Genomic DNA, 26,093 nt, shown 5'->3' on the forward strand with positions numbered 1-26,093 from the left:
AGGGCAGTCACCTCATCGGAGGGAAGAGGGCAGGCAGCTTCAAGGGTGAGGCGCCCAGGAGTCAAATTTGCTTTCAAACAAAGACAAGTGAGGTCTTGGCACTTCTGTTTTTGAGGGTGAAATAGAGCATTAACTCCCCTCCTCCCCAAGAGTGTTTGCATTTTAGAGTAGGCCTTTGGAACAGAGCTAATTAACAATCTTGCTCTTGATCTGGGGGCAAGAGAGGAATAAAGAAATAAGGAATCTGTCTGCTTCTTCACAAATATTCCTTCTCTATGTCTCTCATCCTGAATAATTTATTTCCACAGCTGGATTGCTTTGCATCTCAGCTCCATCCACATGGATTTCTTTGATAGAGTCAAACTCACTTTTCCCCCCTCTGGATTTCTTCCCTGGATTGAGAGAGACCTTCATTCCTCGTTAGCCCCTGAAGGTTCTGCTCCCAGCACATTATGGAGTGGGTTGCCCCTATGGTACTATTTGTTGGTCCACACTACTGCACTCCACACTCCAAGTCCAGGATTCCTGAGGTCATATTTTCAAGTTTGGTTTAAAAGACTTCTCAGCCCTCAATGGTGGAAATGAGGGGAAGATTTCTATCTCTGCAAGTGACTTCTATTAGACTTCAAGGAAGAACTGCTTTAGTGGAAGGGGGTGGTAGGCAATGCTTGAACTTCACTCTCTTTGATAACATATACACGCCCAATTGGATATAAAAATCTATCTTACTCAATAGGGAAAGAAGAGGGGAAGGGGATTGGAGAAAAGGGGGATGATTAAAGGGAAGGGGATTAAGGGAAGCAGTGGTCAGGAGCAAAACAGACTTTTGAGGAGGCACAGGATCAGAAGAAGTTATAAGCGGAAAAAAAGGATACAGAGAAATACACAGTCAGTAATCACAATTGAATACAAATAGAAAGCAGTTAGCAGAATGGGTTAGAAACCAGAATCCAACAATATGTTGTTTATAGAGACACACTTGAAACTGAAAGACATATACAGAGATAAAATAAAAGACTGGAGCAGAATCTATTATGCTGAAGCCAAAAAGGCAGGGGGTAGCAAATGATCTCAGAGAAGGCAAAAGCAAAACCAGACTTAATTAAAAAAGGAATAATGAGGTATTATAGTCAAGAAAGTAATATGGAAAAAATTAAGGGTAAATTTCTGTTATAAAGGTCTTATTTCTCAAACATATAGGGAAATGGGCTAAACTTATAAAAATAAGAGCCATTCCCCAATTGATAAAGATCAAAAGATATGAATAGGTAGTTTTTGGATAAAGAAATCCAAGCTATTTATAGTTATATTAAAAATGTTCTAAATTACTTTTGATGAAAGAAAAGTAAATTAAAACAACTGTGAGGTATTATCTCACCAACTATCAGAAATGACAAATGCTTGGAGGAGAAGAGGGGGGAAATAGATACACTAATAAACTGTTTGTAAAGTAGTGAGCTTATCCACTTATTCTGTAACACAATTTGGAACTATGCCTAAAGAGTTATAAAACTGTGCATAGCTTTTGACCCAAACTACTAGCTCTGTATCCCAAAGACAGCAAAGAAAAAGGAAAAGGACCCATATGAACAAAATATTTTTAGCAGTTCTTTTTTGTGGTGATAATGAATAGGAAGCTGAAGGGATACTCAACCACTGAGGAATGGCTGAACAAATTATGATATGTGATTGTGCCCAAGTACTACTGAGCACTAGGAAATGACCAGAGGGGTGGTTTCAGGAAAATCATGGCAAGACCTCTATGAATTGATATAAATCCAAGTGAGAAGAACAGGGAGATCACTGTGCACAGTGACAGCAATATTGCAATGATGATCAACTGTGAAAGACTTGGTTACTCTGATCAATAAACTGATCCAAGACAATTCCAGTGGAGTCATGACGGAAAAAAATTCTCCCAGCTGAAGAGAAAGAACTAAAGGAACTCTGACTGCAAACTGAAAAAATAATTTTCTTGCTTTCTCAATTTCCTTGCTTTTTTGTGATATGGTTAATATTACAATATGTTTTGCATGATTTCCACATGTATAAATGATATCATTTTTCTTGCCTTCTTAGTGAGTGGGGAAGAGGTGGAAAGGAGGGAGAGAATTTTGAAATCAAAATTTAAAAAGAAGAGAATGTTAAAAATAAATAATTTATAATAATAAATAATAAAATTTTAGAAAAGCATAGTATCTATTTACTTGAGCCGGAGGAAATGGTGGGGGGGGATGGGAAGAGAAGGTAAAGGAGGGATGGCATACCCATTGAACAATCCCCAAGTTACACTGTTTGACCCTAGTGCTCTCCTCATGATCTAAAATCGATTTATGATGATGCTAGGAATAATTTGACATTTATAGCCCTCAAATAATTTCTATACCTTGACCATTCTTTCAAGTCCCTGTAAGAAAGCGAATGACCGTCACGAAGTTTGACAATAGCAGCAATCCGCTGGCCCCATGTTACATCTGGAACTCCAATGACCGCCACATCTGTGGACAAAAGAAGTGAGCTGAAGACAATCTGAGAAACTGAGGACCTAAGGAACAAAGTCTCTGGAAAGTTCAGATAATAAATCAAACAATGAAGAACATGGCAGAAGGAACACCAAATTATTGTCCATACTATTAAAAGAATTAACTATATATGGTCTGTGTTGGAGGCCCAAGTTGAAATAATAATAATAATAATAATGATAATAATGATGATGATGATAGCTAACAGCTAGTATGTATATAGTGTCCTAAAGTCTGCAGAGCTCTTTATAAATCTCATTTGATCCTCACAACAATCATAGTAGAAAGGAGAGGTACTATGATTACTATCATTTGGAGATGAGGCAACAAATAGAAGACAAGTGACTTGCTCAAGGTCACATAGTTAAGAAGTGTCTGGAACTGGATTTGAATTCAAATTTTCCTGATTTCATTTTCAGGGATCTATTGACTGCATCATCTAGCCATACTTTGCAAAGGAATCTCTCTCTAGTCCACAGCCTTCAGTGAACATCATAGAAGCAAGGTATTATAGTTTAAATGGAAAGGACCCAAGAGATTGTCTCATCCATCCCCTTCATTTCACAGTGAGTTGTCCAAGATGTCGAGACTGCCATGGCAGTGCTCTTCTCACTATACTATGCTGGGTCTCTTGGACCTCTCAAGGCCTGCAGGCTTGGCTGGTCATCATAACTGTGTTTGGACACAGTTGTGTCCAACACTGACAAGAGTTGGGGGACCCCTAAGATCCTGGAACCCACATTCCTGATAGCATATGTACGCTGGAGTCATGGTGCCATTGGTTGGCCCCCACAGATAAAGATAGTGAGACCAGGTAATCCAGCAGCCCTGATAGATGTGGACACAGGGCTTCAGTGTCATCCTGTCTTGCCATTTTTTTCTTTCTAATATGTTGTCTCCATTCCTTTTTTTAACACCTAGCATTTCTCTCATGTCACTTCTCATACCCAGAGAGTTACCCCATGGGGTAAGGGATATTAATTAAATGAAAAAAAAAAGAAAGAGACTCAACAAAATTGAAAAGCAATGTTCCACAGCCTCGATTGTGTTGCGGTTTTCATTTACATTGCTGCTGTCATGGCAGACCCCATTGTCTTGGCTCTTCTGACTTCATTATGTATCAGTTCTGTCAGTTTTCAGTGCTTCTCTACACTGATAGTGGGAAATCTTCCTTCTGTTGTAGGTCAGTCCTTTTTCAGTCATTTCTGATACTCTATGACCCCATTTGGGGTTTTCTTGGTAAAATACTGGAGTAGTTTGCTATTTCCTTTTCCAGCTTATTTTACAGAGGAGAAGTATCTGAGATCAGATTTGGACTTAGGAAGAGGGACATTAATGACTTCAGGCCCAGCACTTTAGCCACTGTGCCATCAAGTTACCCATCCTTTCCAAGGGAACAATGATTAAGTTATTAAATTCATAATTTTTTTAGCCATTCTCCTACTGATGGGCATCTTCCTGTTTTTTTGCCACCACAGAAAGTGCTAAGGTAAATATTGTATTGCCTGTGGGGACATTCTCTTATCAATGACCTCCTTTGGGATTTTATTAATAGTAAGAGAATCTCTGAGTCAAAAATAGTCATTGTATCATGGATATTGATGTTCCTTTATTTGCATAATTTGAAATTGCTTTGTAAAATGATTGGATTAAATCACAGCTCCATCAACAAGGTCTAGCATACCTCTCTTCCCACAGCCCTTCCAACATTGACTATTTCCATCATTTGTCATATTTACCAAATTGTTGTGTGAAGTGAAATTTCAGAGTTGTTTTGATTTGCATTTCTTTTATTATTGCAATTTAGAGTTTTCTTTCATATGACTGATTATGAGTTTGCAATTCTGTTTGATCATTTCCTTTGGTGAAGCCATTTGTTCCAGCCTGTAGAACATTATATTCTTAACAGTTTCCCTAAGATCTAGTAATGAATGAATATAATCTTAATAAGGAGGCAGAGAGGGGTAGTTAGGTGGTATAGTGGTCATGGAATCAGGAAGACCTGATTTCCTACCTGGCTTCAGATACTTACTAGATGTGGTATCTTTAGCAAGTCACTTAACCCATTGCCTCGCCAAAAAAAAAAAAACAAAACAACAAAAAACAAAAAACATGAGGCAGAGAGAAGTATCATCAAAGTAAAAAAAAATAGTCTTGATGCCTGTTTTTTTTTTTAACCAAAATGGCATCCTGAATTTTTACTTCAGTTCTTCTGCCACTATAACAAATAAAATATGATTTCTGAGTATTTGACTGTGGCTAAACCTGCAATGATCTTGTTTTATTTCCTGGTTTTTCTAGGAGATTTTATGAACTTTCAGGACATCTAGGATATTATCTAGGGATCAGATTATGACATGGTCACTGATAGCACAGCCCAAACTGGCTAGATGCTTAAAGTTTTGGTAATAAGAGGTATTGATCAAAGGAGTATCTAGGGCTCTTTTTCTAATAGTAATTTGTATAACCTTCACTAAATCCCTTTTCCATTGTGATTCTGTCAAGGTCGGTATATTCTCTGGCACTTCATAGATAATCTTTGAGAGTTTGTATGCCCAAAGAATTCTTTGTCCTGAGGTCAGTCTAATGATCAGATTCTCTGTAGACCAGTCCTCAGAAAGCAGACACAGAACCCATCACTCTACTTGTCAGGACATGTGGTCACTGTATCAGGTGTTTTTGCTTTAAAAAAATGTTTTTTTTTTTGGGGGGGGAGTAGCTATAATGGAGCATTCAACAGGAGAACACTGTATATGGCAACTGCAACATGGTGCCATGATCAACTGTGAAAGACTTAGCTCTTCTCAGCAATATAATGATCCAAGACAATTCCAAAAGACTCCTTTGGAAAATGCTATCCACTTCCAAAGAAAGAACTGTGGACTCTGCATGCAGCACAAAGCATATTATTTTCACTTTTTTGGTTTTCTTTCTTGTGGTTTTTCTCTTTTGTTCTGATTCTTCTTTCACAACATGACTAATGTGGAAATATGATTAATGTGATTGTATATGTATCAGATTGTTTATGGTCTTAGGGAGTGGGAAAAGGAGAAAAATTAGGAACACAAAATTTTTTAAAAGTGAATGTTAAAAATGATCTTTACACATAACTGGGAAAAATACTATTATGTGGAAAAAATAAAAGAGGATTACATATGAAGGAAAAAGACCACCCCAAAAATGATTATGGTGTTAAGACAAATGACATAAATAAAATAATTTTTGACCAAATTTAGCCCTGTAAAAATGATGAGAAAATATACTTTCCTCCTTTTTCTGCAGAAGTCGGGTACTCTGGGTGTGGAAGATTGAATACATATTATCATTAGTATGTTTGCCAAGATTGGGGTTAAGTGACTTGTCCAGGGTCTGAGGCCAGGATTGAACTCGGGTCTTCCTGATTCTAGGGCCAATGCTCTATCCACTATGCACCTAGCTGTCCCCTAACTACCCTCTGACTTCTCTTTCATTTTTATTCTTTCTTATAAGGGATGCCTCTGAAGAGGAGACAGAAAAGACAGGAAGTAGTTCCAGGAGATAAGATACTGGATTTGGAGTTAGGAAGCCCTAAATTTAAAGCCTCCTTCAAACATTGACTAATGTGGTGCTCTTGGGCAAGTCACTTAGCCTCTGTCTGCCTCAGTTTTTTCAACCATAAAATGTGGATAACAATAGTAATCAGGGTTATTTTGAGCATCAAATGATATGATATATATGAAACACCCCCCCCCAAATCTTAAAGTGTTTTCTATAACTATTATTATTACATTTGAAAATGGAGATGATATAAAATCTCAAAAAAATTATTAGAAGTTAAAGATCATATATTAATCTTTTTAAACTCTAAAAATGAGCCTGGTATAGTGGTGCTCACCTGTGACTCCTACCAACATAGCAGGTATTTAATAAATGTTAATTAATTAGTTGGTTGCTACTAGGAGAGGCTGAGGCCTGTGGATCACTTGAGTGAGGGTCTAAAGCCAATGAAATATCTAAACTAAGACCAGGACCAACATGATAAGCCCCTGGGAGTGGAGGACCACCAGGCTGCCTAAGAGGAGGGCAAACCAGTTCAGGTCAGAAAAAATGGAGCAGGGTAAAAATTCTGCACTCATCAGCCCTGACAGTGGGCCTCTAGCCAGGTGAGAGAGGGAGACTCTTTACTAATTGAAGAAAGCCCCTGGTAGAGCAGACACTTACCCATGATACTTGGGTGACTCAGTAAGTGGCGCTCCACTTCCAGAGCACTGATTTTATAGCCTCCACTCTTAATAATGTCCACAGATGTCCGGCCCCTGATCCAGTACCTGTTATCCTTAAACATAGCAGTATCTCCTACAAAAAAGAGGCAATCCATTCATGTTTATTCCTTTAACAACACTGTTTGTTAACCTTGTTAAGCTTCAGTTTACTGGATAATTATATTAATCAGCAAATTCCATCCCCAAGCAATACGGATAGCTGAGGTTTTATTGTTTATAAGTAGTAGGATTAAATATGACTTTTATTTAATTCCTAATAAGTCATCACATGAAACAGATGTCTTAGCTGGCTGTCCCATCAGTGCTGAAGATGGGGCAAGTGGTGATGTGTCCTGGATGCCTACAGAGATGACGTAAGAGAGAGGAAACCCCAGACTCTTAATGTTGAGTCAATTAGGCTCCACTAAATTCCTCCTTCATGCTTCACTGTGGCTTGGAGTAGAGAACAGACTGTCAGAAGCTACCCCAGAAAAGCACACTTGCTTCTTCTTTTTTTTTTTTGCAAGGCAAATAGGGTTAAGTGGCTTGCCCAAGGCCACCCAGCTAGGTAATTATTAAGTGTCTCTGACCGGATTTGAACCCAGGTACTCCTGACTTCAGGGCTGGTGCTTTATCCACTACACCACCTAGCTGCCCCATGCACACTTGTTTCTGATGGGTCTTATCAATCCTACTAGTGTCTTTCCTCTTTTGATTACCTCCAATTTATCTTGTCTTTATCGTGTTTATACAAGTGTGGATGTAGTCTCTTCCACTGACCCTGGTATCAAGGCGCCATTTTAGTTCTCTTCAAGCATGAGGGACAACAACCAATTATGGTTTTGCTCTTCTCAGTAGCCCTAGTACATAGTAATCATTTAATAAATGTTTACTGATTTGTCGATCACAAAACCAGAAAATTCCATGTACTATGTATGGGTCAGGGATGGATTGGGTGTTTATCATTTGACAACCCTCCTTGTCAAGTCAAAGAGTCACAGATGGTCTTCATAAGTTGTTGTGGCCCCCAAATTAATCAATTGGTGGCTGAGCAAATTGTGAAGACCATCTAGTAAGCTCCATATCACTGAGTTTTTCAATCACCCGAGACACAACCAAGTGATTTCCAGACTAATTGTCTTACCCCTCACCTCTGAGTGATCCCATCTGTTTCTTTTCTTTTGTATCCCCAAAGTGCTTGGTACACAGTTGGTGATCAATAGATGCCTGATGATTGACTCTCTCCCAAAAGGTCTTTCCACGTAAACACTGAGCAGAATCTGAAATCTATCTATTTTTTCCAGTACTCTTCAACAACAACAACAAAAGAGACTTAGTCACAGGAGAATTTGGAAATGAGCAGCCCAAGCAGAAAAGGCCGTCTCTGGGAGTATTAGTTTCTGCTCTCAGAACCCAGCCCGTCTTGCATGGCATCCCTGACAAAATCACCAAATAGCTCTGGGGTTTGGTGTTTCCAGCTGTGCCAGTGAGGCTTGCTGCCATGCTTGTGAATGGCATTGAGATTCTCAAATTAAGGAGTTTGTAAATGCAACATAAAACCAGGAGATGTGAATCTGATGACTTTGGCATGGGGCTGGGGTGGTAATTTTTCCAGGCGAGGGAACAGGAGGAGCTGTAATTATGAAAGGGCATGGATGTCACTGGGGATGACAGGAGAGGAAAGTCAATGGGATTAGAATTCCTTCTGCAGAATTCAGAAGAAGAGTGGGAGAATGAAAGAAAATGAAGAGGGTGGCAGGTGTGCTTTGGTAATTAGCCACTCTTACTGGTCCTGGGAAGATGGAGGATCAGGGTCATCTCGGCACAACCTGGCTAAATGCTTAACAAACTGTTGCACTTTGATAGCTGCTTAACATGATTAGTCCCATTCTGCTAATACAGCCTCTGCCAACCTTTGGGCGAAGGGTGGAGTGGGGAGGGAAGGGGTCTCCCGGCCTCTGATTTCAATTTCAGCCTCTTGATAGGAGCACCAGGGGGCTCTTAGCTTTAACCTATGTGTCAATCTTTCTTCTCTCTTTAATGATGCAAGGTTCCATTGTGTCCAAGCACTGAGCTTGATTCCCCACTGGGGTTTCACTGACAGCCCTTATTGCAAGTGGTCTGAAAGCTCACACACAAGGAGCCAGAGCCAGCCATGATATCTGGGCAACTCAGCAATCTCAGAAGTGCAGACGGAGAGCAGGATAAACAGAACCCAGGGATTTACAATGCATTTTCTTTTAGTCCTCAGCACGGATAGATAAAGTTAGACCTGGTAAAGGAAACTGAAGAATTAGTTGGTGCTGGAAGGACCTTTTCCCCTTGATGGTTCCATAGAAGGAAAACAGATTGCAGTGCTAGCAATTCCATATAAACCCAGGCTATCCTATAGGACACCGACTTTTCCTGGATAAATAAAAAGAAGGTGGTATTTCATTAAAAATGTCCTAGAGGCAGTGTTTATAAACATAGCAAAGATCATAGAATAGTGTTGGGAGAAATGCATTTGAAGACCTGGTTTTTAGGTTCAGTCCTGACTTTTCTGAGTCCCTTGGTCATTTGACCACATCACCTAAGCTTTTCTAGCCTTGGTTTCCTCAATGGTAAATGGGTGTCATTTAAAAAAGTACATTTTATTGAGATTGGTTTCAGTGACCCTTCCTTACCTCCCTCCCACAGAAAGATTGTCCCTTATAAGAAATATATTTTAAAGAAAGAAAAGGATAAAAATAATCAGCAAAACAGATTAAAAACATACTAGGAAAAAGTCTGAAAATATATGCAACATGCCACATTCATGGACTTTTGACCTCTGAAAAAAAGTGAGTTGGGTTATTTTCTTATATCCCTTCTATGGGGGCTAGGCTTGTTTGTAATTTTGAAAAATTTCCCCTCAGCCCTATTGGCTTTCTAGAATCCCAAACAATGTCTCTACTGCTGTTTCATCCAGGTGGAATATTCAACTGACTCTTTGACCTTATGAATGTCCCTCAGTCAGGTCCTCCCTCACCTTCTTATATTGGTCAGGGCCTCCAGAGGCTGAGGAAGGATTCTGGCTGGCCAGCCTTCATTCCCCTCCACAACCTTCAAACCCACCACTTCCTTACCTTCATCTGCCTCTAGCTTTCTCCTTTTCAGTGTGTGCTGTCTTTCCCCAACAGAAAGATAGCTGTTTGAGGGCAAAGATTATCTTTCTTTTTGTCTGTATTTATATCCCAAGCACTCAACATAGTGTCTTGAATAGAGTAATTGCTTAATAATTTGCTTATTAAGTAAAAAGCTTCCTTTTTTCTTAGAAAAATTCATGTTTAATTATTTTGTGATTGTTCTTTCCATATCATTGAGACTATATTTTTGTTTTGCTGACTTCCCTCTGCATCAGTTCAAGTAAGTCTTTCCATGCTTCTCTGAATTCATCATTCCTTATGATATAGTAATATAAAATAGGAGTATTAATATAGGCTACAAACTGCATTGGTGGAGAAATTCCCTCACCATGTTTTCCCTATATTGATGAAATGATAGTCCTTGATATATTTGGATATTGTTCCAGTCAGGTAAATCAGGAAATTAAGAAAATTTTTTGATAATCTTTAATTACATCCTAATGAAAAATATTCCAGAAAAAGAAAATATAATAAAATATGGACTTTGTTGTTTAGCTATTTTAGCCATGTCTGACTTTGTGACCCCATTTGGGTTTTTTTTTTTTGGCAAAAATATTAGAGTGGTTTGCCATTTCCTTCTCCAGCTCATTTTACAGATGGGAAACTGAGGCAGAGAGAATGAAGTAACTTGGTCAGGGTCACAGAGCAAGTGTCCAAGATCAGGTTTGAACTCAAATCTTGATATCAATCAGTCTGGTACTTGATCTACTGTACCACCTAGCTGCCCCCAAGATGTGAGCTAGGAGATAATATTATATGTATTTCAGAAATAGTTGAATAACCCAATAAATAGGCACTAATGTGTTGATTTCAACTTGAAATGAACTCTACCCTAGGAGGAGCCCAGAAATCAATTGATGGTTATTTAAACTGGTAACATCTTTATCAATGACTTAGATAAAGGTAGATGGCAGGTTTAGTTAGCAAAGTTGGGTGATGAACTAAGGACTGGATGATGGATTCAGGATCTAAGGAGATCCTAGAAGGTTATCATGCTGGGCCCAATTCATTAATTCATTCCACAAGCATTTATGAAGTATTTCTTCAATCCCTCCACTATTAAAGTGCTTTTTTCCTCAAAAATATAGGTCCCAGGTCTAATCATGTCACTCCCCATTTAGTAAACTCTAGTGGCTTTCTATTGTCTCCAAAAATCAAATACAAAATGTTATCTATGTCATTCAAAGCCTTTTTGTAATCCAGTCCCCTCTAAGTTTTCTACTCTTTTTAAATCTTATTCCCCAACACATACGGAATCAGGGATACTGGTGGGGGACATGATACTGTTCCAGGAACCAGACGCTACATCTCTTATACCCAGGTGTTTTCTCTGAAGGTCCTGGGTTACTAGAATGCTCTTCCTCCTTATCTCTACCTATTACCTTTAAGTCCCAACTAAAAATCCTCTTCTTTTACTTTTTCCTATTTTCCTGAATAGAGTTTGTCTGTACAAAACTATTGCTTGTTGTTCCCCCATTAGATTTTGAATTCCTTGAAAATAGGGACCATGCTTTCCTCTTTTGTATTCCTAGTATTTTGCAGTATGGCTGGCACCTAAAATGTCCTTGATATATGTTTATTGAATGACAATTATGGTGTTAAGGATACAAAGGCAAAAACAGTTCCTGCCTTGAGGAGTTTACATTGTATTGTTTGTATAAGATATGCACAGTTAATCCATAGAAAAATATACAAAGTAATATCCAGGGCAACCTAATTTCTAAGGTGTGGGTAATAGCAATTGTGTAGTTAAGGAATCTAATAAGATAGCATTTAATAGTGATAAATGTTGTCATATACTTGGGTTCAAAAAACCAACTTCCCAAATACGAAATTTGTAGAGTATGGTTTATCACAAAGCAATGGCAGGATTACAACAGACTTCAAAATCTATGAGTCAGTACTGTGATAAAGCTCATCTTTCCTCGAGAGGCATCGTATTCAGAAATAAGAGGGGTGACAATATCATTCTATTCTAAATTGTCCACCTCTGGAATATTGATTTCATTTCTAAGTGTCACATTTTAGGAAGGGGACTGATAAATGAGAGTGTCTAAGGGTGGGCAGTCAGGATCACAAAGAACTTAAGACAAATTGTCTATAGATCCCTAAAAGGCCATCGTATGGAAAAGGGAAAAGACTTTGTTTTTTTGGGGTTTTTTAGGTTTTTGCAAGGCAAATGGGGTTAAGTGGCTTGCCCAAGGCCACACAGCTAGGTCATTATTAAGTGTCTGAGACCGGATTTGAACCCAGGTACTCCTGACTCCAGGGCCGGTGTTTTATCCACTGTGCCACCTAGCTGCCCCTGAAAAGACTTTTTTTTTGATTGGTCCATGGAGGTAGGATTAGAGAAGCAATGGGCAGAAACTTCAAAAAAACAAATTCTGGTTTAACGGTAAGGATTGAAGAAATAGAGCGAAGGTTGGTTACAAAATGGAGTTTATTTGCTGTGAGAATCAAGAAAACTAATTCAGTTTCATCTCATGAACACTGACTCCATCCTGTGCTACCAAATATATTATCCTCCATTTTATTATTTTTCTAGAATTCATTCATGGCAAAATGGTATAAATCATCTACTGTTTTGTAAAATGCAGGTGGATGCAATTCATCAGCATCTCCCTATCTGGGGAAAGGAAAGATCCCAAAACTTATCTGTCCCCTTCCAACTCTCCCCTCTTCCACTTGGAAAATCCATCATTTTTCCAGATTACCTAATTTTGTATCCTGGTTCATATTCTGTTAATTGTTTTCTTTTAATGCATAAAAAAGTATTTGGGGTATAATACCAAGTTAAGAAGGCCTGGTCCCTATTTGCTATGTAATTGACATGCCTTGCTTAATAAGTTGATATGCCCAGAAACTTGCATTTTTGTTCCATCACAGAAAATAGAGACACCTCAAAGGCATCCTCTTACTTCAGGAATTTGAACAAAAAATGGATAGCCATTCATCTGAAATGTTACGGGGGGGGACTCTTAGTCTCAGGCAGAGGTTGAATATATAATCTCTGAGGTCCCTTCCAACTATTGAGATTCTACTGCCCTTTTGCACCCAGGCCAGATTCTTAGCCATTTAATTAAAAGTCACTTGAATTCTCTATCATTGCTTTTGAATATTTCTCATGCATTTACTGTAAAGCTTCCCCTCCTTCTAATGAGAGATATGTTAGAATCAGGGAGCAGATTGAGACATGTATTTTGTGGACATAGTCAAGTCAAATCAATGCAACAATCACACCTAATATGGGCCAGGTCCTGTGAATGAAAGAAAAGCAACAATTTGCTTTGTTTGACTATTCATATTTCTTATAAGGTTTTTTTTTTTTAATCTGATGAGGAAGAAGTGGGAGCGAAAGGAAATAAATTTTTGTTCACTGGAAACATTAAACTTAAAAAAAAGAGGGGGTTGGACCAATGATGTTTATGGTCCCTTCAATCTCTAAATTCTAGGATCACGGGATAACAATCAACAGAGAATGAGGTGATACAACTGCCTCCTCCTTTTCTTTAGAACTTCCCTCTCTTCAGCTTTAGGATCTACAAAAAGAGAACCTTTTCTACCCCGAACAGATCTTATTCTTATAATAATTAGCCAGGTGCCTTTTAACACTTTAAACTTCCCCTAATGTATCAAGTCTCTGATGTTGGCCACTGGTGGGATACACATTCCAACTTGGAAAAATCCATCATTCTTCCACATTACCTAATTTTGTATCCTGGTTCATATCCTGATATTTTCTTTTAATGCATAAAAAAATTTTCCCTCTGTATTCCCCTCTGTGGGTACACATTTCTTCCTATTTCATGTGTGTGTGTTATTTGTAATGCACGTCTGTTTATCTATTATTGCCTGTCTTAGTTCATATACTCCCCAAGGGCAAAGGCTTCATCTGTTCGATTTTCTTTTCTAAGGATCCAGCAGGGTATCAAATGCACACAAAGAACATTTGTAGTCATGAGACTTGGCTTCACATTGTGACCCTTCCATTCAATATCTCTGTGACCATGGGTAAGCCATCGTGCCTCAGTTTCCTCTTCTGTAAAGTAAAGAGGTTGGATCCCTAGGGGCCCTTCTAGGATTAAGATCCTGTGATATCAGCACTTAATCAATATTTAATGATAACGATGGGCCATCTCTCTTTTCTTCATCCCATATGGTGCCTTCACTTTGGACCCTTCTGGCTCTGCATGTGGCCACAGGCACCCATCCCTCTGCTTTAGGCAGATGCCCCTGGGAATGGCTGGTAAGGAAATGTAAGTACACTCTTTCCACCACAGATGACAGACAGAAATTACCCTTTGCACTCTACCAGCTGTTACCAGACTAACAACTAGCATGTCCAGAACAATAACACACCAAGCAGCTGCCATGCCAATGAGGTTTGCCAACTCCAATGAGACTTGTTAAAAAATGTGGCTTTTTAAAAAAAAATCTTGCTATTCCTTTTAAAATAATGGCAATGCATCAGACACAGAAACCAGATCCGGCACCAGCTACACATCCAGAGCCTGCTAGGGCATGTTTATTTCTCACTACAGTCTCAGAACATCAACGTTATACCATATAATTTGATCAACTACCATACTAGTAGAATACTAAAAATGTTTCTAACAGATACAGTCAAGTTGGTGACCCCAAATAATCTGCCCTCTGCCTTCTAGAGAGTCTCCTACCATTTTAGATGATGCCTTCTGTTCTCCACATTGATGTCGATGGGCCACCATGTCCAGCTCTACCTAGGAGACAATCCACATGCTCCTATAGTTGAGGATTGTCACAACCCCCTAAAGACTTACAAAACAACATCTTAAATAGCAAAAGGGATGCCTGACAGGCATTAATAGCCTGTTAATCATTTCCAAAGGTTGATAACGGCATGTGCAAACATACGCTTCCATTTCTTCAGTTTGGTTTTCTTACTCAAACAGTGACACTCAACCACCTGGTATTCTATAACACTCTCTTCCAAACTATTCACAGTGCATTCATACATTTTACTGCAGCTTGTCAGTCCTTGCAAGGCAGGTGAAGGCAGTTATTGTTATTTCCTTATCACAGAAAGGGGAAATCGGGGCTCCGAGAGAGAGAGAGAGAGAGAGAGAGAGAGAGAGAGAGAATCTTAAAATAGAAAATGTCAAAGATGACAGGGGCTTTAGCGAGGTCATCTAGTCCAATTCCTTTACTACACTAAGAAGGAAACAGATCTTGAAAAGGGTGCAGACTTTCCTAAGGTCATGCCAAGGTTTTAAGTGGTAGAGAGGGATCTGAACTCAAGTCTCCTGATTGAATCTTGCCTATCAAAATAGTAGAAACTACATCAAATTGTACTTGATTGGAATTATAAAGTGAATTAGGATCAGAGAGATTATACAATTTTTGGCCCCCTAGCCCCCACTGCATATCCCATTGAAAAATATGTCCTTCAAAGACCAGCTCAAAGCCTTCCCTTATTCATACAGCCTTCTCAGCCTATCCTTGCTTGGATGTAGCTCTCCTTCCTAGCATTCATGCCATATTAGCATTAGTTGAAGGATGGCAATGATTCATTGGAGGAAGAGAAAAGTTAGGGAGAAGGTGATAGGATCTTCAAATATCTGAAACTTTGTCATGTGGAAAAAGGGATTAGTCTCATTCTGTTTGGGTCAGGAACATTGAGTCAAAATACTAAGATTCAAATTTAGAACTGATGCCAGGAAAAGCTTCCTATCATCCAGACCTATCCAAAAGTGTATGGACTGTTTGGAGGTAGTGTGTTTGTTCTTCAAGTAGAGATTTGAACAGAGGCTGGATGACCACTTTTTGGGTATGTTATGGAGTGAATTCATGGACAAAATAGTCAATGAAACAATTTTCAACTCTGAGATTCTGTGATGTTCTGATTCTCCACTGTACTTAGAATCACTATCATACAGTTTAGCAATAAACTGTTGAATATGTGTTCATTTTCCCTCTCTAACTAAACTCCATTTACACAGGCTGACTTCATTCTGTTCATTCAATGCTGCCTAAGACCTAAACTTTTCTCTTTTACCTGCTCATTTGGGAGTTTCTATGGATGGTAAATATATTCAGATGGACAAAAGTGACAAGACACTCACAGACAGGCAATCTAATTGAATGAGCACTTATTAGTCATATAATATAAGAGCTCAGGACAGAAACAAAATTAAATCAGTTCTTCCTTTAAGGACTGAAGTCTACTTTGGGGATACAAAATTATATAGAAAAGTATCCAAGGCAAGGAGAGATGAGATTAAAGAAGAGGCCCCAACCAGGTCCCCTATGACTAATAATAATGTTTGTCCTTCATTTCTGAAGAAGACCACAACATTAGGGAGGTGACGCCATGACAAGCACATGAATTGGATTTGAGTGAGGGGTGGTGTGCTGTGCTAAGTCACAAGAATCATTTTCTTTTCCAGAGCCATCTGGGTCCAGGGGCCAGATATGAATCAGGATGACTGGAGATGGCCCTTGATAGGAGGCACTCAGGGTTGTGACTTGCCCAAGGTCACAGAGCTAGTAAGTGGGCTGCATCCTGAACTCCAGTCCCCCTGACTCCAACTCCAAGGTCAGTGTTCTATCCACTGCACCACCTAGGTGCCCCTCCTCTATGACTATCTGAGAAGGGAATGAAGAATTTTACCGACCTTAGATGGGTGGCATCTGGAAGACTAGAAACAATGGTGGAGAGATAAATGAAGATAATAAAGAGAAAACCACCATGAGTATCCATGTCACAGGAATCATGAAGATCAAATGAGATTCTATCAATATTTCATAAACCAAAAAGTACCATATAAATGTTGCTGTTGATGATGATGATGATAATAATAATAACAATCTGAGGAAAAGATATATGTCAGGCATGAGGGACAGCTTGGGTAAAGGTAGTTTGTGTTTGGCTTGAGCGGAGATGATGTGGACAGTGATATGAAATAAAGCTGAAAAGGTTGGCTGGAGACAGACTGTAGAGGCTTGTAATGCTAGGCTAATGAATTTATATTTTATTCAAGATGCAGTAAGGAGCCACTGAAAATTTCTGAATAGGAAGGTGACAGAGATAGACCTGAAGGATGATTATTTTGGTGCCTGTATAAAGGATGGCTTTGGGAAGGCAAAGACTGCAATGGTCTGGGTGAGTAGTTTTTTTGAGGTGAACTAGAATAATTGAGTGTGAATAGAGCAAAGAAGAGAGATATGCTGATTCTATCGAACATATATGCATATATATGTAATAAAATATATTCCAAGTGATTAATTGAAGGGAAGATTCAAAAACAAATCCCAAATTGAGAATCTGGTGCCTGGGAATATAGTGAGGCTGTTAACAGAAACAGATAAGTCTGGACTGGGAAAGATGAATGGTTCAAGTTTTGGTCCTGTAGAGTTTGAGATGCCAACTGGACTTCACTGCTGATATGTAGCATTGGAGCTCAGGAAAGGGACCAAGGTTTTAACTCTATTTTTTTTTGTTTATATTTTTGTTTATTTTTATTTTTTTTAAGTTTTTGCAAGGCAAATGGGGTTAAGTGGCTTGCCCCAGGCCACACAGCTAGGTAATTATTAAGTGTCTGAGACCGGATTTGAACCCAGGTACTCCTGACTCCAAGGCCGGTGCTTTATCCACTATGCCACCTAGCCACCCCAACTCTTATTTTTTTGGAGTCATTTCCATAGTAGTGGTAAATTGGATCTATAGGATTAGTTGAGATCAACATGGAAGATAACATATATATGCATGCATGCACATATATAAATACACACACACATACAGAGAGAGAGAGAGAGAGAGAGAGAGAGAGAGAGAGAGAGAGGAGGCTCAGGTCAGAACTTTGGATGATGATTCAGGATGATAACTACTTTAGGGGACAGAAGAGGGATCATGAACCAGTAAAGAAGACTGATGGGCTGAAGAACTATGAGAAAAAAAAGAATCATGGAAGCTAAAAGACAAGAGAGTATATGGGAGGAGGAGGTCAGCACTATGGGAAATAGCAAAAAAAGTCAAGGATGGCCTTATGTTATAATGATTCACTTTAAGACATAGTTAATTGCAACATGACTTTCTCCTGAATTTCCCACAGTACTTGTCCTTGAGATAGACATATCCGAAATGCCTTTTTTTTTGAGGCAATCAGGATAGCACAGCTACCACATGGTCAAGCATCTGGGGTCCAATTTGAATTCAGGTCCTCCTGACTCCAGGGCCAGTGCTCTATCCACCGTGCCACTTAACTGTTCCTTAGAAATATGTCTTAATAAATGTTTGTTGGTTGAAAGAGAAAAGTCCACTATTTTATCATGATTCAGTCATCTCACAAATTCATGCCACTGGTCATAAGGAGGACTGGCAGAGACCAAGGACAGATTAACCTAAGTTTTTATTGCCAGTGGGTCAGTAATACTGACATCATATCTAAAGAACACGATTATATTAGGTGAGGTCTCCTAAAGAGAAGCAAAGATAAGATGGAAGCTCCTCACATCTTCTTAGTGCCTAAGCAGATATGTTAGTTCAAACTAATTGTTAACAGACACTGGATCTGCAATAAATTGATGTTCTGATAGCCAAGAAGTAAGCATGGTTCTCTGGCACCTGATGATATAGCATTTAACATGTTTATTTGTGCCTTTCAAAGGCACGAATAGAGCCTAGCTCTGAAGTAAAATGTTGACCTCAATTTCTGGTACAAGGCATCTTATTTCAAGAAAATATAACACAACATTTAAATGGGTCTAAGGCAGTGGTTCTTCCTTCTCCCTTCTTCTTTAGTAAATAACAGCTACCCTACAGTTCCTTTCTCTAGGTGGGAAACCTCTCCAATGTTGCTTTCCCTAAGACTACAAGCAGCTGCCATTGTATTTCTGGCTTCATGTGAGGTGAAGACAAACTAGGGGCTAACTGGATGCATGAGGATCCAGCTCATTGAGGCAACATTGGAAACTAATTAGAAAGAACATCCTAGTGGGCTGGATGCTTCTCAGAATCAGGGACAAAGAAAGAAAGAGATTCTGGAGTATGAAACTGAAAATTTGCCATTCTGCCTCATCCACTTGAAAAATCCCAAATTTAGTTCTTGTTTCTAACCAAGCACAGGAGGTTCCTGTGCTGAGAAGTCAGCTTACCAAGGCATTGAATGACATTGTTTTCTGATGGTGGTTCTCCTGCTCAGAATAGCATCTTTTTCTGTCTGTTTAGGGATGCTCAGGAGGTAGAAACTTGAATGACTCCACTGGAGAAAAAGCTGAGCCTTCCTAATGCACACAGCAATGGATAAGGTAGGTGGGTGGATAGAGAGAAATCTATGATGAGAATGTCAGAGGACCAAGAGAGAGGGAGGCAGAAAATCAAAAAGAGTCATTACTTGCAATGTGACAGCTCATTTCAGTAAAGGGAACAAACTATTCATTTTAAAGTAGCAGCCAAATAAGTGCATTAAATTATTCCCTTAAAAGAGGAACCTTAAAATGGTCAGGTGTATTGACTAGGTGAGGGACTTATTGCATCAAAATCTGGTTAGCATCAGCTACCACACTAAATAAATAGGTGCAAAAATAATATCTCCAGGAGTTTGAGTTGGAGGGAAATGTTTTCAACAGATAATTCCCATTCCCTCTGATTGCTGGCTACTTTTGACTTACCAACCACTTTCTATCTCTTCACACTTCTTCCCTCCAGCCTAATTTTCACCTCTGGTTTTCTAATCTTATATTCCAACTAGTCTAGTCCCTCAGCTCTGTCCTTATGAGATCTTCAATTAGAAGAAACTTTTTTGACTTGCTAAACTGAGTATGGGGTAAAATCCTTGTGTGTGGTCAGTCACGCCTTCCAGGATAATTAAAAGAGCAAAACCTGTAAAATAAAATGTGCATCCATCCTGGAAATCCCCAAACCTCCTCCTTGTTCCCTTAACAAAACCAAATCAAAAAATTCCCAGAACTACAAAAAAAGGAATAAGGAGAAGAGACTTTTTGTTATTGTTGGAAGAAAGGGATGGTTATAAGTATGCTAAGATCCTTTGGTATAGAAGCATGATGTAGCAGTGACAGGATGTCAATAATCTGGAGCTCTCTCTGCCAAAATCTGAGAAATTAAGAATTTTTTCACTTGTTTTAATGATAATCCTTCAAAGGGTGGAGGGAAAAATCTACTCTGGAGATGTTTCTCACCTAAAAAGAGGAAATGGTTGTGGTGCTAGGGTGGACAATAACTTTTGAGTCTTTGAATTTGTGATAGAGAAGAAGAGGAAAGCTGGTTATTTCTGATATTACCCAGATTTTAGGAAAGTAGATTTCAAAAGATTCAAAGGAAGGACAGATGGTATTTCATGGGCTAAAAGTCTACAGACGAAGCCAGTCCAGAATGGATGGAAAACTCCCAAGATTAAAACTCTGGAGCCACAAAGAGAAATGGTAATGAAGACGATAAAAAGAGGGCATTGTCCAAAAAGATTATTATGAATGTACAGGGAACTCATTAATAATCAACTGATATTTTAAAAAGACACATAAAGAAGTTGGAAGCAAGAATAAGCACAAGCCTACCTTGCCTTACCGAACTTTGAAAATGCTGGGGTTTTTTTTTTTTTTTTTACTAAATTGAAATTTATAAAATTTGTGGCAACCCTGTGTTTTTGAAAGGCAATGGGGTTATATGGCTTGCTCAAGGCCACACAGGTAGGTAATTATTAAGTTTCTGAGGCCAGATTTGAACTCAGGTACTCCTGACTCCAGGGCTGGTACTCTATCGACTGCATCACCTAGCTGCCCCATATGAGCATCATTATTCCAAAATTGTGTGCTCACATCTTATTTCTGTCACATTTTGGTAATTCTCATGATACTTTAAGCTTTTTCATTGCTATTTTGTTTATTTGGATGATCTGTGATCTTACTATTGTAATTATTTTGGAGTGCCATGAACCCACTCCCTTATAAGATGGTAAGCTTAATAAATATTGTGTGTATTCTGACTGCTCCACTGACTGGTTCTCCCATCTCTCTCCCTCTCCTCAGACCTCCCTATTCCCTGAGATTCAACAATATTGAAATTAAGTCAATTAATAACACTACAAAGGCCTCTAAGTGTTCAAATGAAAGAATGAATCAATCAGTACAGCTTAAGTTCATTGTTGTCTTATTTTAAGAAATTGCCACAGCCACCCCAACCTTCGAACCCCCACTCTGATAACACAGTAGCCATCAACAGCAAGGCAAGACTCTCCATTAGCAAAATTATGACCCACTGAAGAGTCAGATGATAATTAGAATTTTTTAACAACAAAGTTTTTTTGTTTGTTTTTTGCTTTTTAGGTTTTTGCAAGGCAAATGGGGTTAAGTGGCTTGCCCAAGGCCACACAGCTAGGTAATTATTAAGTGTCTGAGACCGGATTTGAACCCAGGTACTCCTGACTCCAAGGCTGGTGCTTTATCCACTATGCCACCTAGCTGCCCCCAACAAAGTGTTTTTTAATTAAGGTATACATATATATATATATATATATGTATTATATATACATATATATGATATATATATATATATAAGACAATACTACTGCACACTTGATGGACTTCAGTATAATGTAAACATAACATTTTTATGAACTTTGAAACAAAAAAAATTGTTTGACTGCTTTATTGCATTGATCTGGAACTGAACTTGTAATATCTCTGAGAATAGATAAAAAAATCTGGTCCAGTGCTCTGAAAAGTTTCAGAAGTGCTGCACCTCAAAATGATTTGGAGCTGCTTGGGAAAATTAAGAGCAAAACCACCCTTTTTCTAAAAAAAAGTTTTGGAGAAAAGAGGAGAATCAAAAGAAATATAGAAGTAGCCATTGGAGTGGAAAGAATGATGACAGTGGATAATGGAGAGAAGAAAAAACTGATATGAATATGGGGTCAGTGTCAGTCATTTCTGAAAGAATTTTAGGAGAGGAGTACTGCAGATTGGATATTCCGTTCCTCCCTCCTTCTCTTCTTCTTTCTTTCCTTCCTTCCTCTCCCCTTATAATAATAGGAAAAAAGTATCACAGTTGAAGGGGGATCACATGGTGAGTATAATGAATGTTTTCCAAACTCTTCCCTTCCTCACAGTTCTACAGAATGAATGTTGTTTAATACCTTGTAGTGAACCATGGGGTCTCACTAAGGGAGAGAGGGACTAAGCATTTCTATAATAGGCCCTAGCAATTTGTGCTCAGCACTTTAGAAATATGTTCTTATTTTATCCTGGTTGGGAGATGCTATGATTATCTCTGTTTTGTAGTTGAGGAAATTGATATGAAGAGAGGTTAATGACTTGCCTAGAGGTCATATAGCTAGTAGGTGCCAGAAGTGACAAATGATCCCAGATCTTCATGGATCTAAGACCTAATTACTCCACACTGCCTTTCCTGCCCTCTGCTTTGTAGATGTTGAGTCAATATTTATTTAATTGAATTTATTTTGATTGATAACAAAGGAGACTTTTCTGTACTAAAGGTCCACATTCCTGAAACTTCTCTCAGGGATGGGTACTAACAGAAATGTGCTAAGGTAGAATTTACATCTAAGGCAGCAGGGCTGCTGTATTGACCTCACTAAGACAAAACTTGACTGAAGTCGTCCACCTGGGCTGTATCCAAAGCCTCTGGTGGGCAGGACATTCTTGGAATGCTGCTAACTGACAGAGGTGGGAGTCACTTCTTGAGGAATAGATGAATATGGATTTCATCCATGTCTCCCTAAAACCTTGAGAAGCTGGGTAAGGGGACTGCTTAGGTTGTAAGGAAGAAGTTGATGAACAGTGGGCATGGTGCAGTCTGTGCTCTTTCCTACCGGAACTGGCCACACAAGTAATGGAAGCAAACAGAGGGGAGAGTATTTGCCTGCACCATCAGGATGTACATACTAACACAGAAATCAGAGGGGGTTTTTTCCTAACCAGGAGGCTACAATTATCACATAGGGATGCCATGAATGCAGACTGGGTTCAATAAATGTTGCAAACTCACTGGTGGAAGGCTACTCTTGTGTTCTCATCTCCCTTCTCATGCAACAATGGTGCTACTACTTTTGAGGCAATGGAAAGTAGAATGTAAGCTTCCTAAGGGCAGGAACTGCCTTGCTTTCTTATCAGTGTCCCCTGTGCCTAAAATAATACCTCTGGATAATAAATACTTATTGGTTGATAGATGATAGTGCAGTTGGACTTGAAGAGTTGATCTCAGCTGAATAGGCAAAACCTGTGTTAATCATTTCTTCTTAATAAAATTGTATAAATGGTGAGAACAGAGATGGCACCCCCTTGTAGTGCCCAGAGATTTGATTTAATGGAAAAAATTCCTGGCTTTCACACTTAAAAGCTAGATGACCTTAAATAAGTCCCTTTACCTAACCCTCAGTTTTCTCATCTTAAAAATGGAGATGACAATATGAGAACTATCTCCTTCCTAAGGCTTCTGTGAGAAGAGAGTATCATAAGTCTTAAAGAGCTGTAGAAATGGGAGTTGCCAGTCCTCAAAAGAAAGCAGGTGCTTCACAAGTCGTTTTTCTGGTTGATGTCACCCCTTTCCTCCCCTGACCTGTTTAGTCCCCTTCTCTTAATCCTCTTTACTTTTTTGCCTTTTTTTAATGTTTTTTTTTTTTTTTTTGCAAGGCAATGGGGTTAAGTGGCTTGCCCACGGCCACACAGCTAGGTAATTATTAAGTGTCTGAGGTTGGATTTGAACTCAGGTACTCCTGACCCCAGGGCTGGTGCTCTATCCACTGCGCCACCTAGCTGCCCTACTTTTTGCTTTCTTAAAAACAAATCTGAGCACAATGATTTTTATCCTAAATAAAAACTGGTCTTTTGTAAACTTTACATCTGTTTTGCTGAATTTCATCTTATTGATTTCTTTCCAATATTCCTGTCTATAAGACCAGGAGATGAAACTTAGGTAGAACCTTCTATTTTTACATTTAAAAAATTAATTGTCCAAAATTCAGGGTGGAGGAGAATGGGTGGGACAGTAATTCATGAAAAGTAATACCCTTCCCCTCCTTACTTTCCTTTAAGAGAGCCAATGGTTCAATGAATTTTGCTAAAAAATCAGGAAACAACACTCCCACAATTATATACAAATAAGCTACAGAGGAGGGAAATTGGAGATAATCTCAAGGAAATAATGTCTAGGCTTAAGAAGGATTGGGAAAGCTTTGTAAAAGGGACTTTAGCTTAGATTTGAACAGTCAGGAGATGAAATAAGGAAGAAGAGAATATCCAGTCCTGAGGAAGAGCTAGTGAAAATGCTAAGAGCCACGAGATGGAGGGTCTTATATCAGGAGTAGCAAGGGTCTCTAAGTTTGTGGGGGTGGGTAAAATGTAAAAAGATTAGAAAGATAGGAGAAGAATATATCATAAAAAGGCCAAACAGAAGATTTATATTTGAACCTGGAGGTGATCAGAAGTCACTGAAGGAGTGGAAAGCGGGGGGTATGGCCAGTCCTGTGCTTTAGGAAGATCAATTTAATAGCTCAGTGAAAGATGGACTGAAGTACAGAGAGATGAGGCAAAAGACAAACCATAGGGACTACTTAGTAATACAGGTCTGAGTATTGGTGCCTGCACCAGGGTGGTGGTAGTGACAGAGGAAAGAAGGGGGGGGTGGTACATGAAAGATGCTTTGAAGTTAAAATCAATAGGACCTTGGCAACTGATTAGATCTATGGAGGGTGAGAGAGAGTGAGAAGTCAAGGATGACATTTAGGTTGACAGGATGGATAAAAAGGAGGAGAGTGCCTTAGATAGTAGCAGGCCAATTCAAAGGAAGGGAGGGTTTGGGGGAAAGAAAATGAGTTCAATTTTGGGCAAGCTGACTTTAAGATGTCTATGGGACAACAAATTCAAGATGGAAAGTTGTAATTTTGCTTACAGAAGGTTTGATTTGGGGTACAACATTTAAGAAAAATACTGGCAAGCCAGGATAAACGGCTGAAACTGATATTATATGAGAAGTAGTTAAAGAAACCTGCTTACCCTGGAAAAGAGAGCACTTAGGGTACACGGGAGCTATTCCCAGCTCAGATTCATTTGAAAAACTTTTATTAAGCACCCACAGGATGTAACAGTCTTTTTGAATGGTTGAAGGAAGTCATGGGGAACAGGGATCAAACTTGTTCTGTAACTCTGGAGGTCAGAACTGGGATTGATATATAGAAATTACCCCATGGTAGATTTTTAACTCAATATAAGGATGAGCTGGTTATGGTACAAAAATAGAACAGGTTGCTACATGATATTCCCCATCAATGATCAAGTAGAGGCTGGTGGATGGATTCTTGCAATGGCTAAGGGCCTAGAGAGAGTCAATTTAATTCACCAATTCATTAATGAGCATCTACTGAAAGGGATGGCCAATATTCCTTTCAATTCTTTAAGATTCTATGAAAAGGAAACAAATTAGGGAGAAAAAAGAAAAAGCAAAGGAGGAAAACCGTTTTTCCCTCCTATTCCTTGTCATTCCCCCCCCCTTCTCTGCCCTTCCCTATTTTAAGCTGTAACATAGGGCTGCTTGGGGAGGGTGGAGGAGACTTGTATGGGCTGGCAGATTTTTGGGTACTTATTCATATGACTAAACCACTGTGATATTCAACTACAGTAAGTGAAGGATTGCTTCAATCTTAAGTAAATTGCTATCATCTGGTTTTTAAGCCCCATATATAAATCGTTAACATCATTTTAAATGGGTGAATTTCTAAGCCTGCCTTTTTTTCCCTCTCTCCTCGTTAGTTCTGAAAAGAAGATAAGCTAAAAAAGATGAATGTATCTCGGATATGGAATACAATTCAAAGTCTTTGAAAAGTATGTATATTTCTTTACTTCCCAAGTGTCTGAACCTAATGGCTTATGTATTTTTTTCCTGCCAACATATTGAAAAATGACACCACCAGTTTTGTCTTAAATAGCACACATAGAAAATAAATGATTATGCTGTCATGAAAATACAAGCCCTTTACTTTGCCTTATCTTCCTGTAGCACCTATCATCACAGTGTGATAGCCCAATTTGAGGAGGAAAGTAGATTATTAAAATATGTCTTCTGGGCGTTCTAATGCCTTTGATTTTGTGTGGCCTTTTAAAATCATATGATAAAACAATTGGGAAAGGGTCTAGTCAGTCCTCTTTGCTTCTAG

General features: G+C 38.9%; 1 protein-coding gene across 2 annotated transcripts in view; it reads right to left on the bottom strand.

Moving 5' to 3' along the window:
- The window catches only part of ACSF3 (acyl-CoA synthetase family member 3), a 233,613-nt gene that overhangs the window by 17,905 nt on the left and 189,615 nt on the right, over positions 1-26,093 (bottom strand). For both annotated transcript variants that reach the window (XM_074201051.1, XM_074201045.1), the window contains exons 8-9: positions 6,723-6,857; positions 2,387-2,498 (exon numbers count right to left, since the gene is read on the bottom strand). In XM_074201051.1, coding sequence (XP_074057152.1) covers positions 2,387-2,498; positions 6,723-6,857 — 247 coding nt within the window. The remainder of the gene's footprint in view (positions 1-2,386; positions 2,499-6,722; positions 6,858-26,093) is intronic.

Source organism: Macrotis lagotis, chromosome 1, assembly GCF_037893015.1.
Source record: "Macrotis lagotis isolate mMagLag1 chromosome 1, bilby.v1.9.chrom.fasta, whole genome shotgun sequence".
NCBI classification, from domain to species: domain Eukaryota; kingdom Metazoa; phylum Chordata; class Mammalia; order Peramelemorphia; family Peramelidae; genus Macrotis; species Macrotis lagotis.